This window comes from Gigantopelta aegis, chromosome 6, assembly GCF_016097555.1.
Source record: "Gigantopelta aegis isolate Gae_Host chromosome 6, Gae_host_genome, whole genome shotgun sequence".
Classification (NCBI taxonomy): Eukaryota; Metazoa; Mollusca; class Gastropoda; order Neomphalida; family Peltospiridae; genus Gigantopelta; species Gigantopelta aegis.
Window position 1 is genome coordinate 54,802,923 of NC_054704.1, and position 20,073 is coordinate 54,822,995.

At 39.2% G+C, this 20,073-nt stretch overlaps 1 protein-coding gene across 3 annotated transcripts in view; it reads right to left on the bottom strand.

Annotated features, from left to right (window-relative positions):
- LOC121375658 (protocadherin Fat 1-like) overlaps window positions 1-17,673 on the bottom strand; it is a 183,259-nt gene extending 165,586 nt beyond the window's left edge. For all 3 annotated transcript variants that reach the window (XM_041503220.1, XM_041503219.1, XM_041503218.1), the window contains exons 1-2: window positions 17,602-17,673; window positions 134-3,492 (exon numbers count right to left, since the gene is read on the bottom strand). In XM_041503220.1, the coding sequence (XP_041359154.1) occupies window positions 134-3,479 (3,346 nt within the window). In that variant the 5' untranslated portion in view covers window positions 3,480-3,492; window positions 17,602-17,673. The remainder of the gene's footprint in view (window positions 1-133; window positions 3,493-17,601) is intronic.
- Between the last annotated feature and the right edge of the window lie 2,400 nt (window positions 17,674-20,073).

A 20,073-nucleotide genomic window follows, 5' to 3' on the forward strand; every position in this document is an offset into this window, starting at 1 on the left:
ATTGGTATGGTTCCTCTGGAAAGGGAGCAATATGCTGAAAAAAATACATGTATATTCTTTCCTTACTGTGATCAGACTGTACAAAATGAAATGAGTAGGTAATGATACTGTTAAAAAGAAAGAAGTGACTTACCATTAGTGTCGATGGTAAATCTTCCGAGACCGGTGCCATCTTGTATAGAGTATATAATTTGTCCACTCTTGTCCGCCGGGCCATCCGGATCATGTGCCACCACGTGCATTACAAACGTACCAATCCGCTCATTCTCTGCAACAGATCCCATTCGAATAAAACTCTCAAACTGTGGAGGGTGCAGATTTTCATTCACATCCACCACCTCCACGTTGAGCAAACACGTAGATATCAGTTTGGGTTTCCCCCAATCCTCCGCTCGTGCCGTAATGTTGAACACTTGTTTCTCTTTGTAATCCAGCTTTTCGGTAATCCTAATTGTTCCTGTCAATTTGTCTAACGAAAATTTTGAATCCATACCGTCCACCAGCTTGTAAGTGATCCTTCCATTGTCGTTAGCATCAGGGTCAACAGCTGTCAAGGTCATTATGACAGTGCCGATGGGCAGATCCTCACGAACCTTTATGTTATAGGTTTCGGGGACAAATTTTGGTGTGTTGTCATTGACATCAAGCAAAGAAATGGTCACAAGTGTGGTAGAGGACAATCGTTTCTTTTGCCCAGTATCCTTTGCTTCAATCTCGAGGTGATATACTTTCTGTCGTTCCCTGTCCAGAGTATTCTTTACCTTAATCATTCCTGTGTGTAAATCTATGGAGAAGTCATCAGTGTCTGTAAGAATGGAGTACATAATTCTTGCATTCATCCCAGAATCTGCATCATTTGCATATACTTGAAGAACCGTTGAATTGACCAATACGTTTTCGTACAGTGTTGTAGAATAGTTTTCATATTCAAACTTTGGTATATTATCATTTTCATCGGCAATTACAATTCTGAAGGACCTAGTGGCTGTCCGACTGGGTCTACCCATATCCTGAGCTGTGACCAGCAGCCTGTACTCTGAGACCAGCTCTCGATCCAGCCCTGACATGACCATCAGGTTCCCATTGAAAGTATCAATCTTAAACTTGCCATCTGAGTTACCCACAGACACGACATACAAAACCTTACTGTTGTACCAAGCATTGGTGTCCTTGTCTACGGCAGTAATGTTCAAGATGGTAGTGCCGATCGGAGTTCCTTCTGAAACCTCAATGTAATAAGGAACCGATGCAAGAAATTGTGGGGCATTGCTATTACTCATACTGTCACCAGATACCTCAACAGAACTTAACAAATGCTCATCATCGTCGTTGTTGTCAGCCAGCATCTTCTGAAGCCGTTGTAGAACATCAGTATTCTTACACTTTATATTGACTTCCTCTGAACCCAGATTGGTGCTGTGTCTGCTGTTCACAAGAGTCATTTCCACAGTGGTCGGTGTTGACATGAGCTCACCATCGGTAGCCACGACACTGATGATCCTCGCGTTGTGAGGATAGTCCAGCAAATCACAGTCTCTGAGGGCTATGGCTCCAGTGGATGGCTCTATCTTGAAGCAGTCATCATCATTCCCACTGACAATGGAGTAGGTGATGATATTCCCATCATCAAAATCTATAGCTGGCAGAATAACAAGCTGAGTGCCTGGCTTGGTGTCTCGTGATAGGTACCCAGTGCAGTCTGTTTTCTCAAATTCTGGACAATTGTCGTTAACATTCTCCAGTTTGATAGTAACCACTTTATCAGATTCCTGTCTAAAAGGCACACCCCAGTCCGATGCTCTGATCTTAACATGATAGGTTCGTCTCATGGTCTCGTAATCCAGAATTTGCGTGGTTTGAATGATGCCTGTAAAATGGTCAACATCAAAAGGCACCTCATCTGCATTTGTGACTGAAAAACTGACTTTACCGTTTTCTCCACTGTCGGCATCCCATGCTGCAACTTTCATCACTGATGTTCCAATAGGAGCATTTTCTTTGACAGATCCTGCAGAATGGGTCACGTTAAAGACTGGAGCATTGTCATTGTAATCAAGAATATCTATGACAACCCGTGTCTTGCCAATCTTGCGAGTTTCAGAGTTTGCCTGGTCCTCTGCATGGATCAACAGCGAGATCTCAGAAACCAGCTCAGCATCCAGGGTGGAATTTGTACTGATGAGACCAGAATCGTGATCAATTACAAACAAGTTATTCTTGTTGCCACCTACGATTCTGTACCTGACTTCAGCATTCAGTCCCAAGTCTCTGTCTCCAGCATGAACAAATAAAACTGGCGTGAAAACAGGAACCACTTCGGAGACGTTAGCTTTGTAAATATCGTGATCAAACTTGGGATGATGATCATTCGCATCCTGAATCCTGACATGTACGGTCGTTGAAGTTGTTCTTGGCGGCCTGCCGTTGTCAGACGCAGTAATTGTCAGGTTATAACCAAACGGCATCTGTTCTCGGTCGAGGGCCGTGTTAACGACTAGATTGTATATCCCCGAATCAGACCCCCGCACTATTCGGAACATCTGTCCAATGTTGCCCTCGGATATCCACACAACGTCAATCTTACCGTTATCCCCTTTGTCTTTATCGGAAACGGTGATTATTGCATACACCGTTCCTTGACTGCCGTGTTCTATGACAGACGGGTGATTCTGCACCTTGATTTCGGGTGCCATGTAATTAACAGGTTCGACCCGTATCGTGAGAACCGCCTTGTTCCCCCGCGAGATCGACCTGCCTTCTCGCGGACCCCGATCATGTGCTGCAATGATCAACTCATAATAGTTCATTTCGCTGTACTTCAAATGTCTCGTCAGCGACACCACACCACTGGTGGGGTGAATAGAGAATATGTTTGTCGGCTTGACAAATGAATAATATATTTCTCCGTTTATGCCGGTGTCTGCGTCAGATGCCGACACGTGTATTATACTCTTGTGGAGTGGTGTATTTTCCGGAACATTTACGCTGTATTTTTCTGGATAAAACAGTGGGCTGAGATCATTAAGATCAAGAACAAAAATGTCCACATATGTGAAAGCCTCAAACTGAGGACCCGTAATATATTTACCAACTGCCTTGATCTTCAGTCGGTAATGATCGTGCAGTTCGCGATTAAGCTCATCGGTCATTCCTGTACTTTTTCTCACCCTGAGGAAACAGAAGTCTCTAACACAGTCCTCCTCTGCACGGAACACATTTCTGCTGTTCCCATCCGCTATTCTGAAGTGGACATTAAGCGATGGATCCACAATCTGTATTCCCATCTTCACCATCGATGTGATGTAGGTGTTGCCCATCGCGTTCTCAAAGATCGTCCCATTGTACTGTGATCTAGTGAACTGGAAGTTCTGGTGGTTCGTTGGCGCATTGAAGGATGTCACCGTCGAGGACATCACCACGACAACCAGCCACTGCAGAGGCAGCCTCCGGAGGAAACAAAGGCCTCCTCGAAGGCTCATTTTGAGGAGATTTCTGAAAAATACAAAATGTTGACTTTTAGTTTCTTTGAACAAGTCAGTAAGTCACTATAATATATTAAACAGTCAAAGCTACATGCTATGTAACCATGTGTGGGAGTTTTAAACACGGCCTAATATAACAGAGGTGACTACATTTATAATGTGTATATAACCATGTTAGCTGATATGGAAGAAAAGAAAGATGGCCTCTAAGGCTCTTATGGATGGCTGTTTCATTACATGTATGGTGTCCATAGGCTCACAGACCCAAGTTTAAATATATCAACACTAACATAATAAATAAAAACAATTGGTTTATGTTTTGAGCAAAAAAAGCTTTTTCTAAAAACAACTTGTTTGATATTTTTTTAATAATTAAAATTTTTACAAGACAGAAGGTACCACTTAAACACCACTTTCCTCTGTTGAATTGAAAATTCTAACAAAATGTAAATACGAACGAGTTGAACATTGTTAGTTTTACAAACTCCCAATTAATTAATGCAAAAAAATCCAACTGAGGAAAACAATCATTTCCCTGTTTCAGTATCATCTTTCACTCCATTGGGATTCCCAACTTTCTTTGTTCTTACCAAGAAAAGTTGATATTCCCCAGAAGTAGTTTGTATAGACTTCCTGCATGCAAAGCAGATAGCCCATTTTCCTCTAGACATTTTACTTAGAATTGGTTGATTTATACAACCTTTATTCAGTGTCTTTGTCAACAGCAAGATAGATGGATGCAAATGTCAACAGCAGCTAAGTTACCAAGTATGGACTTATCTACTCTGACCTATCTATATATAGGTCATTCACCAAAGTCATGAACAATAAATTTGTTCAGTTTGGCAAATACATTTGATACTTGTTTACTGAACTGTTACTATGTTGCATATTGTTTGGCAATTTGCTAGGGAAAAAAAAAATCTAATTTGGCTCCACGCTTTCAAACCAAATTCACCTAATTGCTACCAATATTCCTCGCCAGCTTAAACACAGCTTTTGAAGAAGCCTATTAAGAATAGAGTATTGATCAAACTATTGATACCGATATACTACACAGGGTACCGGTATTATGTCAACACTTGTTCATCAACGTCTTGGATAAAGTCTAGAGAATAATCTTCAAATATTTGAACCTTACAAAAACTGTGAATGAGCATGATTCATGAACACTAAAAACAGACAGGCTGTCAGCTCCACCTGGATGACGTTCAACTACTCCTGGACCACCATGAACAGCAACACCAACAACAACATCCCCCAGCGATACAACTTCCACCATTGCACTCAGCTGGCCTTTTTATGCATTTACCCAACAGGTAAATGAATCTGTATGAGGCGCAATGTCTGAGCATTACAGACCAAACCAGCCAGCGTGTTTAATTCGGTCTGCTCTGTAGGTGTAACGTCTAGCCACAGGATCTGATTAATATTAATAACAATAATACTGCAGTGGATTGGTCATGGAGGATAACTGCCACAGTTTCCCCACAGGACTTTATTATATAGGGGATTATCAAAACAAGAAGCCATTTCTCAATAAACTAAATATATACATTGTACAACAAAATTAATCATTTAAAAAACTTTTTTCTTGCCAAACCATTCAGTTTAAAATACAGCTGGATCCTGTTGGTTCGAACCCAGTCAGTGCTTGAGAAAGTGTTTCGGGTATTTTGACCTAACCACTCAGTCAACATCGTGCAAATGTAACTCTGGACTTTGTTTTTGGTTTGAGCATTGCAGTGTATTCGACTCTTCCGAGTACAACCCAACGAGACTCTACTGTATATATATTTATTTTTAAAAGTTTGAAAACTTGATATTTTATTTGTATATATAATACACTTCTTCAACAGTTCGAGGGAAACAGAAAAATCAAAGTTGTCAAAAGTATGGTGTAACAGAATTAAACCACAGTTTCTGTGATGTCACAATGAACAAAAACAATAATAATTTACCTCATGTAGTAAATGTATTAATGTTACATTGTAAGTGTTGGGGTTAAGAATCAAGAAATACTAGTGCATGAAATGTGTCTGCTGTTAGTGTTACTAGGAAACATGATCATTTAATTGACATGTACCAGGTACATGTGTGTAAATACTAAATACTTCATAAACAACTTCCTGGATTGTTGTAACCAAGCCCATGTAATTAGTAATTGGAATTGATTTGGATGCTTTTCCCCTTCCTTTCTTTCTTTTTTTATTATTCACTAAACTAGACAAAAAATTAAAATCATCATTAAAATTATACAATTTGCTGCATATGGTAAAAAAAAAATCATGGTGCAAACTATTTTAATTTCCATATGTTTACCGTACACAACTAGTTTATCTGTGAACAGTCTTATCCAATCACAACATCCAATATCAATGATATGCATGCTTGCTTTAATTGTATGATCATACCACCTGATTTATCACCAATTTGAACCCCCTACCACTAAATGCTGAAATGTGTCCCAGATTAAAGCAAGCTCATGTAAACAAAACTGTACAGTGGGCACAGGTGCAAAGATTATAAATCTCAGGTGACAAAAATGGGTCTCCTGCACTGGTGTACACGTTTAGTGGCCTTTATTTAAAGTGATTTAATCATTGCACAAGAATGTTTTTCTCACACTTAATTTGCTTTTTATATAACAAACACATTGACACTGGTTTATTATGAACAACTAACTTCACATGGGTCCTTGCTGATCGATCTACATCAGAAAATTTGCATAATGACAGACATGATCTCCAATAACTTTTTAATAATAGATAATATTTTTCTCATTGCCACACGACTGGCATATATCAAAGGCCATAGTATGTGTTGTCCTTTCTGTAGTAAAGTGTATATAAAAGTTCCCTTGCTGCAAATGGTTTTTTCTTTGACTACTTATAAAAAAAAACCCAGCAACATCAGTAGAGCACATTGATTTATTATTCATCAGCTATTGGACGGCAAACAATTGGTAATTAAAAAAAAGAAGAGAAATGTTTTATTTAACGACGCACTCAACACATTTTATTTACGGTTATATGGCGTCAGACATATGGTTAAAGATCACACAGATTTGGAGAGGAAACCCGCTGTCGCAACATAGGCTACTCTTTTACGACAGGCAGCAAGGGATCTTTTATTTGCGCTTCCCACAGGCAGGATAGCACAAACTATGGCCTTTGTTGAACCAGTTATGGATCACTGGTCGGTGCATGTGGTTTACACCTACCCATTAAGCCTTGCGGAGCACTCAGTCAGGGTTTGGAGTCAGTATCTGGATTAAAAATCCCATGCCTCGACTGGGATCCGAACCCAGTACCTACCAGACTGTAGACCGATGGCTAACCACGACGCCACCGAGGCCGGTCAATTGGTAATTATGACACATAGATTAATGTAGTCATTTGAGTAAAACCATCATTGTTTCATAAGCAGCAAAGAAGCTCTTATAATAGTTATATGCACTTTCCAACAGACCCACCTCAGAGGATCCATTCAAGTGATTGGGTTTTTTTTTTCTCTCATTCCAACCAATGCACCACAACTGGATAAAGGCTGTGGTATGTGCTTTCCTGTCTGTAGGACAGTGCATATAAAAGATCCCTTTCTGCGTTATGAAAAATGTAGCGGGTTTCCTCTGATGAGTTAGAATGACCAAATGTTTGACATCCAATAGCCAATGATTAATCAATCAATGTGCCCATGTGTCGTTAAACAAAACAAACTTTTTCAAACAGACAGGACAACACATATCACAGTCTATGATTATATACCAGTTAGTTGAGACCTGTGGCACTAATCAAGATACCCAGTGTATATTTTATATGCATGATTCCCATCAGGTAGGAATAACAAATGTGTGAAAATACTGCTTCTTGCCCTCAACAGCTTATCATTCACTCAAGGTACTCTACATTCCCAAGGGTTCGTTAAGAGACCAATATAGAAATTGAAACAGCATCACAGAAAGCACCTTGTTCGATGAAGACAAGAGGTGAGACAAGCCTCAGCTTTACCCCACCCAGATAAAGAAAGTCTGTTAGCTAAATGTCACAAGATAAAATCAACACCACAAACAGAACAAGAGAGAACCACCTTCCTAAGAAGAGCATATTTTCCATTATCCATGCACACGTTTTGGACAGGAGTACCGCAGGATCACCTGGCCATTAGATTTCATTTATTTAGGAGTTGGTTCAATGTACACATCTAGCAAGCTATCTTCATACAGAGGGTGGGGTGTAGATACTGGCCGACTGCTTGCTTGATCCACGTTTAAGTTTAGTTTGTTTGTGTTTAATGACACCACTAGAGCAAATTGATTTATTAACAATTAATTATTGAATGTCAAACATTTTATATTGGAAACAGACTACATTTTTTCCATCAGTAGCACTTTCCCATAGACAGAACGGCACATACCTTGATATATACTAGTCATAGTGCATAGGGAAAGGAAAAACCAATCGGTGAATGAGTCACATTCCTTCCCTTTCTATCTACATGCAAATTAAAGCTTTAATAGTGGGCGATTACACATAATATACCGATTAAATATTCTGCTGGGCACTCCCTAATACCTGAAACTGATAACTGAAAAGGTAAATTAGTGTTTTTTCTCTCTCGTAAATATTACGGTGGCCTAACAGATAAAAGCTGTTCTGCCAAGGCTAAGTTGTCATGCTCCCCTATGGTCAAACTCATGTACATAATACATGGTACACCATAACCGTACATCATAGTCCGACATCCGTGAATGGGTTAAAAATAATAATACCTTTCCTCAGCAGACAAAACGGTGAATTTAACGGAACAGGTCAATGCTATCACCCTGTGTTTGTCTGGCCCAGCAAACACTGCACCTCGTTTGACAGCTAATAACAAGAGCAACTGTTGTTTTATCTATTGTTAATGCACACTGAGGGTCGGCCAGCCAATAGGATCAATCAACAGCATGTGACAGACAGGTGGTGGCAAAAGAAAATATAATGAATCCTGTGGGAGCAGGTTGTCTGGATAAGCTGTGTACTTGCTATGATTATACATGGAACTCACAGGCACTGTTATTCCTGGTATTCCTGTCGCCAGTTTTGCTAATCGCAATATTATGATCATCATTTCTGAAAATGTTTGAAGTAAACAAAAAGGAAAGGAAAGTCGGTGTAATGATATTCCAGTACTTTTTTAAAAATAGCCTGACTATTATAAATAAGTATATATACATACCAAACTAAAAATAGCAATTTTTTTTTTTTTTAAAGAAATGCCAACTTTTTTTTTAATTTGGCTAAATAAATGTGCGTTTTTACAATGTTCGAAGATTTATACACACTTTGGCAAAACCGTTCACAAGACGGCTATAAAATTTAATAGATCTGCGTGTAACCTATGCAACATACTGTAAGAGAAAAAACCTGCTAAGTAAGCCTATGAACTAAAAAGCATCACATAACTGCTTGTCTATCATGCAGAGGCCTGTAGATACCATAAACCATTAATGCAGACTTAAGAGCACCTCATTATGTCACAGCTAAGTTTACCCCATTCCACACACAAAGTGTGGGAGTTTCTCAGCTGTTTCCTGCTGGATGTGTGTACCCACTAAGATAACCATGTTAAATGAAGCCCTACACACCGCAGAATACCTCTGAGGACAGGTGTGATGGCTTCCAAACAACTGCTACAAAGAGAGAAACTGCAGACCTCAGGTGAACTAAATCTAAATTGGTAATTGGGTGTCATGACTGGCAAACTATTAACAAACCTATCTTCTTTTTGTCCTGCACTTCAAAGGGGATTTCAAAATAAGTGCATAGATGTTAAATTAACCTCGGCTTCTTTAGCACATGCACTTGTATTGGTGGGAAAGTTAGATGCACATGTACAGATAAATATCAAGTGAATAGGTTGGAACACTCTGAAGAAACGTGCAGCTCTTTGAAGATTGAACACAACAAAATCAAACTAATCTGGAAATGACAAAGCTCCCTACATGTATATTCTTCACATTCAATGATACTTCATGATCAAAGAAATCCTATAAGGATGTTAATGTAAGCGATGATATGTTCCAGGCATAAAATATTTCAGATGCATTGAAATTTCACTGCAGTCAAATTACTGGTTCCTAATTGTGTTTTTTTCAAATTGAACATAGAGTTAGGGTTATTTTATGACTTAGAATTAGTTCATACTTGCATCACACACATCAAAAGATGAAAAGTGGTGTGTGTTATTAGGTTTAGATGTGGAAACTGCTCTCCTTATGGGGGTTGGGGGATTTACCTCACTGGCCAGCACTTGCTTCTAGATTATGGTATCCCCACTCAAATGGCTAGTGATATTAAATGTTGGGCTAGTAAATAACTACCATTGCCATGCCAGACGGCTAGTGAATTTTTGGTGTCAAATGTTGCAGTTTAGTATATTTTGTAAATATGAATATCCTGCTCCCACCCCATGCCCCAGTGTTCGTGTTTTTAAGCTCTATCTGCCTCTTTAGGTGACATATTCAGTTATTACTATTATTTAGTAAAATTGTATTAACTTAAAAGTAAAGTTGGGCTAGTGAATTTTTAATCATGGCTAGTAAATGTTTTAAATCACTGCTCGCATGGCTAGTGAATTTTAAAAAAATTCTAGAATCCCTGCAATTGCTATCTATCTATCACTCATCTCGGGTGTTTAGGTCATAGGATCAAACTCATTGGGTTTTTCCACCATCTCAACCAGTGGCCCACAACTGGTATATTAAAGTACATGTAGTATGTGCTGTCCTGTCTGTTGAAAAGTGCATATAAATTATCCCTCGTTGTTTGTCAAAAAAATGTAGACATCCAATATAGGGCCCCAATAATTAATGAATCAATGTGTTCTAGTGGTATTAAACAAAACAAACGTAACTTAGTGCTCTCCTAGTCTTAATATTATCTGAAATTATTAACAGGAGAGCAATGGACAATATTTTTGCTAATCTCAAATAAAAAGACCTAAATAAAAAATCCATGTTACTTAAAATAGTCAACAGCCCAAGATGCTCAGACTGTCAAAACGGATACCCATCCATGACGTAATAAAACATTATAAATTTGTTTTAGAGTGCTCAAGTTATTATTTTTTAAAGTCCTATTCTATCCAGGGCTAGCTCTGGCACTTGCAAAATTCGCCAATTGAAAATTTTTAAAAAGCAATTGCCAAATGTTTATTTTATTTTGGCGAAAAAATTACATGTAATAATTGACATTTTGTTACAGAATATATTGGTTTTGAAGTTTAATAGATAATTTGGTGAAATTTCCTTCTCACCCAGAGCTAGCCCTGCTAATGCTGCAATTTAACCCAGGTGCTGACTATAGAACTAACCAACCACGCAAAACTATAGACCAGAAACAATAGCGTTCTGAACTGACTTTTTCAACTTTGCCAACAGAGAATAAACCACACACCTTGAAAGCAAAGTGTGGTTGCGTGGATTCAGACCAAACGTGCCACTATGTTCACAGACGGTCAGCCCGCAAGTAGCTCCCAGTTAACACTGCATGTGTCCTGTTTACACGCTAATCCCCATCAATGTTAAATGAGCACCAACCCAATCAAACCTGAGATGCCAAAATATTATAATCAAGCAAGACATAACTCAGGGTGTTTGTCGTCTTGGAAAATACCACTGTTAGTATGGTGTTGGAGTATAGTAGGTGCCTATACTTACAGGACCATGTCTAAAAGGATGAATACATGAACATTATTATTAACATTAATAAAAAAATTATACAATTGCTGTAAAACCAAAAGAGCTGTTTAATAACAGTTTATAAAGCAAGAAAAACAGGCAGTAACAGCGGCAGCAATGAATTCATCAGTTCCATAAATAGTTTAACGACACCTCGGCACGACAACAATAGCCACCAAAAATCACTGCCGGCTGATGTTGGTTTATCCACATTTCAGAAATATCAGAGATTTTCATGAAAATTATTTAAAAGTGACTAATTTGTACAACAAAAATAGGCAAATATTCTTTCCTGTTAGCCAGTATACATGTATCAATCTTAAAAACGTGACCAACTTGATTAACAAAGAGTTTGACCTATAATTAACAGCTTATTTTTCATAGATGTCAGAAGATGCCAGTAACTGAAAGGGTCTGTAGTATATTAATTAGCCTTCCAATTTGGGGGTGGGTGCAATGTATCATTTTCAGAATTGAGAGGGAAGTGCCCCCTGCACCTACTTCCAATGCACCCTGAGAAGGAAGGAAATGTTTTATTTAACGACACACACAACACATTTTATTTACGGTTATATGGCGTCGGACATATCGTTAAGGACCACACATATATTGAGAGAGGAAACCCGCTGTCACCACTTCATGGGCTACTGTTTTTCGATTAGCACCAAGGGATCTTTTATATTGCACCCTGAGACTTCACAGCAATGATGATGATAACTTGTTTAACGTGCCGATATACCACTAGGCTTTTGAACACGCCCATCCCGAGTCCGACAAGATCGGTGACCTGACTCGGGATGGGGGGGGGGGGGGGGGGGGGGGGGTAGAGTTGAAAATGGGCAGAATTTTGAAAATAGCAATTAGTAAAAAGGTTAATAGATTAAATTTAAAAAAAACAAAAAACAACGTTACAAGCCAAAAATAAAAAGAATTGACTGCTTGGCCGAATATTTATATAATTTGGAGCATTTTAGAAGGACAGTCCAAAATTAAATAAGAGAAAGAAGAGAGGATCTGACTATTTAATAATAATAAAAAAAGAGAGTAATTTCGACATAAACTTTTGAACGCAGATCTAAAAGTTTAATGTCCGATCGATATGTCCACGTGAGTGGCCTCGTTAAGGCCGTTTGGGTGCACAGCTTATAGGGACGACATGGGTTGCATCCCGTCAAGAAAACCCCTAGATTGACAGTTGATAGACGTTGAAGGTGTAGTGCTGTGCTGAAATACAGATCTTGAGAAGCCGGATCCGTCTGAACGAGAGAGAGTATCAGACTAGGGTATAGTCCAGTCGTCATGGGTTGGTATAGTGGTGTGGACGGGCCCGACTCCGGAGGATACGAGATGGTATCACTATAAAGCAAATAAAGTCTAGAAAATAGAAGTAGGGGCCGACCCCACTTCCTGTTTCTTCTTAGAGTGGGGCGGTCAATCTTCCAGTGCTGCTAGGACAGGCTCGGACATGTAAAGACTAAACGCGAACAACCGTGGCGTTCTGCAGAATGGCCGTCATACGAGTCACGAAAAAACAAGTCAACATAGTCAGACGGAGAAATGACATGGAGGCGAGGAATCTTGCTAAAAAAGAATCCAACCTGGTGGTGCAGACTGTCGAAACGAGAAGCGTTCCAGCGTTCAGTCAGTTCCAATGGCCGCATACATCACAATAGAAAACTTCATTTCGCTGCCAAAAACAACAAAATGAAGGATCCCCAAGTCGAGCACACGAAAGCACGTGCAGTGTGCACCAGCGAAACAAACACGTCTTACCGTGTGGAGCTCCAGACTAGGAATCCCACAGCAATGGACTTCTTTTCTCACATTATACGCTTTGAACAAGTTATTGAAGCAACCCTGACTCAGTTGTGTCGACAACAGCATGTTGCAGCCGACTACCAGCCTACAACTGTCCGCACCCATGTCCCCATCTATGGTAGGTATCCTGTTTGCACTGGAGCAGAAAATTATAGGGAATATACACAGGAGCTAGAGTCGGTACTCTCAGCTTTTGTTTGTGACCACAGAAAGGTAAAAGCTATTGTTGGAGAACTCCGAGGGCACACAAAGCTGTATGTACTCACGACAACAAAGAAAGCGATTTGGTGTAGTGGTAGCCACAGTGCTCCGACTCGCTGATACGAGTTCTCACTCGCTGACACACGGGTTCTCGCTCACTGACACATGGGTTCTCTGACTCGCTGACACACGGGTTCTCTAACTCGCTGACACACAGGTTCTCGCTCACTGACACACGGGTTCTCATTCACTTACACAGGTTCTCTGACTCGCTTACACACGGGTTCTCGTTCGCTGACACACGAGTTCTCGTTCGCTGACACGGGTTCTCTGACTCGCAGGCACACGGGTTCTCTGACTCGCTGACACGGGTTCTCTGACTCCCTGACACACGGGTTCTCGCTCGCTGACACACGGGTTCTCTGACTCGCTGACACACGGATTCTCTGATTCGCTGACATGGGTTCTCTGACTCCCTGACACACGGGTTCTCGCTCGCTGACACACAGGTTCTCTGACTCGCTGACACACGGGTTCTCACACTCCCTGACACACGGGTTCTCTGTCTCGCTGACACACGGGTTCTCTGTCTCGCTGACACACGGGTTCTCTGTCTCGCTGACACACGGGTTCTCGCTAACACTTGTCAGGGAACATTTTGTTTTCAAAATCTTGATCAGCGATATTTCTAGTCAATTCAAAATTGATTAGGCTAGAAATTATTGTTTAATGTTTTAAAATTGTATAGTGATCTCTGAAACTTGCATCTAGTGAATCGTGACGCGATACTGAAAAAAATGTTCCCTGCTTGTCATTGTTGAAAAAATTTACACAGTTTTGGTTTATTTTGTTTAACAACACCACTAGAGCAGATTGATTTATTAATCATCAGCTATTAGATACATGTATTAAACATTTGGCAAGTTTTGACAACCTAAGAGGAAAAATACTACATTTTTCCATTAACAGTTTAATGGACACTTCCCCCCAGACAGAACAGTACATACCAGAGCGTTTGAAGTACCAACTGTGGATCACTGATTGGGATGATAAAAACCCAGTCAGAGAATAGGCTCACAGAGGCGATTTGATCCTATGATGCAATCACCTCAGGCGAGCACTATCATTTCAGATCCACAGTCATCAATTTCTAATTTTAAAAACTTTTGAAATAATATCATGTAATATTTGATATTAATAATTTTGTTAGAACATAACTGGGTTTCTACAATTGTTAAGTTTAAAATAATTTGGTGAAATATTCTGCTCACCCAGTGGTTCAGACATATTGAAACAAGCAGTTATGCTGACTCATGTACAGGTTACAAAAAAACCTGGTGTATGTTGTCTTGTTGTTTACTGTTTCTGTTTCTTGACTTAGTCACATATTGTAAATTAACCTCTTGGTTTGGCATTTTCAACTTAGTTGGATGTCTGGTGCCCCAAGTATCAGGCTCAGGTAGGTAGGCAAGTAACTAGTTTAACATGCTCATATATACCACTAGGGTTTCGAACACGTTCAAGTCCCAGTATGAGTTTAAGGCAACTACATTGACTTTTAACACTCACACAACTTTCAGCATGTGCCCAGGACAAGATGCATGCCCAGTGGAGCATGCTTTAACTTCTGAGGAGTACAAACATAAATAACATCATCATCTATAATTTATATTTGCAGATTTAAATTTGTTTCTATACATGTATCTAGGGTATTCGTGAACACTGTATACATGTACATAATTTGTGTATTCATAAATACTGCTTGCAGTGTTGGAGAATTCCACAAAGGAAGCGAAAGCGACTATGACCTTTGATTAACCAGTTATGTTATGAAACAGGGTATCAGGGTAGTGAGCCAGAACATTTATTCAATACTGCCTCAAACTATATTTACTCTCACAAAAAGCTAAGCAGAACAGAATTAAACAGTGTTAGCTTATAAATACAATACACAAATAGAGATATATACAAATGATAGTTAATGAAGGTGCTGAAGTAGAAAATTTATTCCACATTGTCCCCAACTATATCTATTGACACACACACAAAAAAAGAGCTTCAGATAAAAGAATAACATTAGTATGCAGATATATATGTTCAGTGATGCATGACAACTGGCCTCAGTGGAGTGGTGGCTAAGTCATCAGACTCAAGACTAGTAGGTACTGGGTTTGTATCACGGTACACAACCCTCTGAATTCAGAGAAACAACTGAAATTCTGTTTCCCATTATTATATAGAGTACAACTTGTTTTCACAGAACCTAAAAAGAATTTACGACGGGTTCCCATGATCACAAGGCACGAAAAAAAAAAACATTGGTTCCCATGAAATTTGAAATCCTATGACCTGAGTATTAATTCTCCCCCAGAATGATTTTAAAGGCTCGAGTAAGCAGGGCTCACCCTGTCCATTTCCACATTAGCCATTTCCACATTAGCCATTTCCACATTAGCCATTTGCAAATTTTTATACACAAAGTGGCTATAACATTTTGTATTTGGTTAATAAAATTTATTTTGAATAAAGCCACTTTTAAAAAAATTAATTTGTAGAAACAACTCTACTGTCTACATATGTGAAAATAAACTAAACCGAAATTCTTTCCAGTGTGAGCACTGGTAGGGAGGTGTATGACCACTATACATAGACTACTTCTCTCGCAAATCATTAACAACCTGGTCAGACAGCCGAGTCGTGTTGCCCATGACAGCGTGCTAGAACCCCAAAGTGACATAAATATAAAAATCAAGTTAAAATGATATATATGACAGATTGTCCGACATGGTGACTGGTCCATACTGTCAAGCTTTCCGTGTAGAATGACACAACCAGGAGAAGCCTGTACCAAGTTACATGTTAGTCAGATAACAGGACTCTCTATTGATTCGTAACCCACAGAGCCGTCACCTGGTAGAGGTAAAGACAAAAACATGTTTTGTGTTTGGCCACAGAAATGACGGCAAGTCATCCTGAACATAAACCCAGATGTTGTGTGTCACTATTTGGGACCATCTGTTCAGACACTATAGGTTAAATCCAAGTGAATACACTCATACGCATTGGATTTTAATGCAAGACTGATGCACACAAAAGCCAATGTTGGTATTAAGAGTAACTAAACAAATATAATATACTGTTTGCAAAATAAACTATAACAGTGTTTCTGCCAGCGGATAAAACAGGTATGGCACCATACTCAAATGTTTTGCAGATTTTTTTTTTTTTAAGTTAACCGTTTGACAAAATTAATTACTCTTACCATTACTGTATCAGTATGATTTTTCTTAACCCTAACCCTAAATCCATTTTCTATCTGAGGGTAGGCACCCCATACCCCCTGTTGTCTGTGGTTACAGTCAATTCCATAGTGCCATACCCAAAAATTTATTTTTGGTAGAAAGACTGTACCTTTTGAACCTTACAGTAAAAATACTGGTATATTTTTTAATGTACTGTTTCGCTAGGGAACAAGGGTTAATAACACTATACCCTTTATAAAGTTTGTTTTGTTTAACAACACCACTAGAGCATATTGATTAATCATAATGTATTGGATGTCAACCATTTGGTAATTCTGACACATAATCATCTGAGGAAACGAGTTACATTTCCCCAGTGCAGCAAGGGATCTTTTATATGCACTTTCCAAAACACAGGAAAGCATATATAGGTCCCTACTATGGCCTTTGACCAGTTTTAGAACTGACACACAGGTTCTCTGATTATAATGTGAAAAAATTCAATTCGTTGAACTGATACACCAAGGTGGTTCGATCCTGTGATGCAAGCACCTCAAGCAGCACTGAACTGAGAGCTAAATTCCCCACCCCCACCCCACCCCCACTTTATAACCCAAAACAATTGTCAATAACAGCCAAAAAAGGAGCATGCTGTGTCAGTGTGTGTGTAAATGATTGTTATGAATATCAAAAAAAATTGATAAATATTAAAAGTTTTTCTTCCACAAACCTTAGACCTACCACATTACCAGACCACCTATAGATTGGCTCTTGGGCCTTTTATTTGTTATTTCTCTCTCTTTAAATGTGAAAAAAAACTTTAAAAAAAGTAATTATTGTTTCTTCTTTCTTTTTTTTTTTTTTAAACTGACATCAGTTTTTAGCAACTGACTATGTATTGTATATATGTCTGTAAAAGTTCTCTCAAAACAATGACTAAAATACTAAAATAGGCGACTGTCACCAAAGCCAGAGACAAACGGTTTCCGACTCGGTCAACATGAATCGTGACAAATCGGGGTGAAAGCGGCATGAGTGGGGAGAGAATGTTTCGTTTTAACCGAGCTCCAGCTATTAAATATTAATCTCATATTTTACTGGCAGTGTTATTATAAACAGTGCAAAGTGTACTGACCTTTATACGTCCATATCCGAGTAAAGAAAACAATAAATTCCCTCCTTTCCATCTCACGACCGAACATCGCTTGCTCAGCCATTGAACTAAACTGGATCTGAGCTAAGTGTGACCTCTATCCTGGTTGGTTGCTGTTGACCTGCCAAAGTCAAATATTCGTGCGCCTACAGTACACGTGCTTGGTTTGAATACAAATCACAAATACGATGGTTTAAAAATGTTTGACATTTTATAATGTTTTTCTAAGTAAATGGATTTAATTTTTATACAATAGTGTAATTAAAAACACCTACTTATGATATATTATAAACAAACAATTGTACTACCTTTTGTTTACATATTGATTTACTGACAAATAAGCCACGCCTACTTTCCAGCCGAGCTCTAGCGGAAAAGATCAAAGAGGACCGAGGTATATTGAAGTTTTGGATAACGCCTTCTGGTGTTCCTTGTGTATTCGTCCAATAAACAAAGCCGTAGCGATTTCACTGCGAAAGAAGAATGATCTTTTATCGTATTCTCGTTTCTTTTCTATTTATTTATAGATTATTTGTGTGAATACTATAATAATAACGCGGTGACAACGGGTTTATGGATAGTTTGGGTCCTAGATATCGTTTATTAATAATATTTATGTTAGCACAGGTCGGGGAATGAAAGACCAGGGGGTTCCGTCCCCTAATAGTTGTATTGGAGCCCCCCCCCCCCCACCCCCACCCCCAACAGTCCTATGATTTCTGTACTTTCTAACGCTTATTACTGGGTATTCCAATATATATATATATATATATATATATATATATATATATATATATATATATATATATATATATGTGTGTGTGTGTGTGTGTGTGTATATACCCCCCCCCCCCCACCCACCCACCCCCCCCCCACACCCCACACACACACGCACACGCACATATATACTGTTTGAATTTATGTTTGAATCGTGGGCGGGGCGTAGCCCAGTGGTAAAGCGCTCTCTAGATGGGCAGTCAGTTTGGGATCGATCCCTGTCGGTGGGCCCTATTTCTCATTCCAGCCAGCGCACCACGTATGTGCTATCCTGTGTGTGGGATTCTGCATATAAAAGACCCCTTACTACTAATGAGAAACATGTAGCGGGTATCTTCTCTAAGACTTATATGTCAAAATTACCAAATAGTTGACATCCATTAGCCGATGATTAATAAATCAATGTGCTCTGGTGGTGCCGTTAAACAAAACAAACTTTTTTATGTTTGAATTATGTTTCACTACCTTACATACATACATACATACATACATACATACATACATACATACATACATACATACAATGATGCATACATATTACATTCATAAATATTACATACACACACACACCCACACACACACACACACCCACATACACCCACACACATTGTTTCTTCTTTTTTAGAAATACATAAAGACAGACAGAGAGAGACAGATAGAGAAGAGACAGACAAACACACACACACATACACACAGAGAGAGAGAGAGAGAGAGAGAGAGAGAGAGAGAGAGAGAGAGAGAGAGAGAGAGAGAGAGAGAGAGAGAGAGAGAGAGAGAGAGAGAGAGAGAGAGAGAGAGAGAGAGGGGAGGGGGGGGGGGAGGTGGCAGAGGGAGATGCCAATGCAATTTTGATCAATATCTAGTCTATATCTGGTCACTAGTTGTTAAATAAATGGTCATTTTCATCCACGATCTACAGTATATTATTGACTAACATCAACTGCTATATATATAACTCGTTTCATGCTATTCATTATCACATGGATTTAATTTTTTATGAGACATCCTGAACAATATTAATTATTTTAATAAGTGTTCCAAATCATTATGTAAATTTTCCTACTAGAATTCTGTAAGTTTAAAATTTTCTAAATCGATAAGCACGTCATCAATAAAACGACCCCACCCCCCGCCGCTCAAGGCGAATTTTTTTTTCATATCCCGATTTTTAATGTCATTTCTTTCCAAAAAAATGTTGTCAGAAAGCAGCTCGGCTAGCCAGCAGAAAACACCTCAGAATAGCCCTAGAAGGGGTCAATTTTTCAAAATGTTCGGGGGAGGGCCCCCCAGACCTCCCGCCATGGGCTTCGCGGCTGCGGCGCTCGCGGTGTCGGGATTCGCCAGACACCTCGACCCCCCCCCCCCCCCTGCAAAATTTCCTGCACACGCCCCTGATAAAGTTATATATATTAAGTTAAATAGTATGTAGTGTCCGATTTTTTAAAAATTCTTATCTTTGTCTCCTGCATTGTGTATTTTTCACATAGACACGAATGATAGATAACATTATCTGACTATATTAATTACGCTTCTCTGACTTTTAACCATACTTTTCATATGGTTAAAATGGGTCTTTGTTGTGGCGGAAGGATAAACAGTGACTCGTCACAGTAGGTAAAAATTAAACCGAGTGCGCGAGCCAGCTCGTGAGCGAAAGGTAAATCGGTACAACCGGCA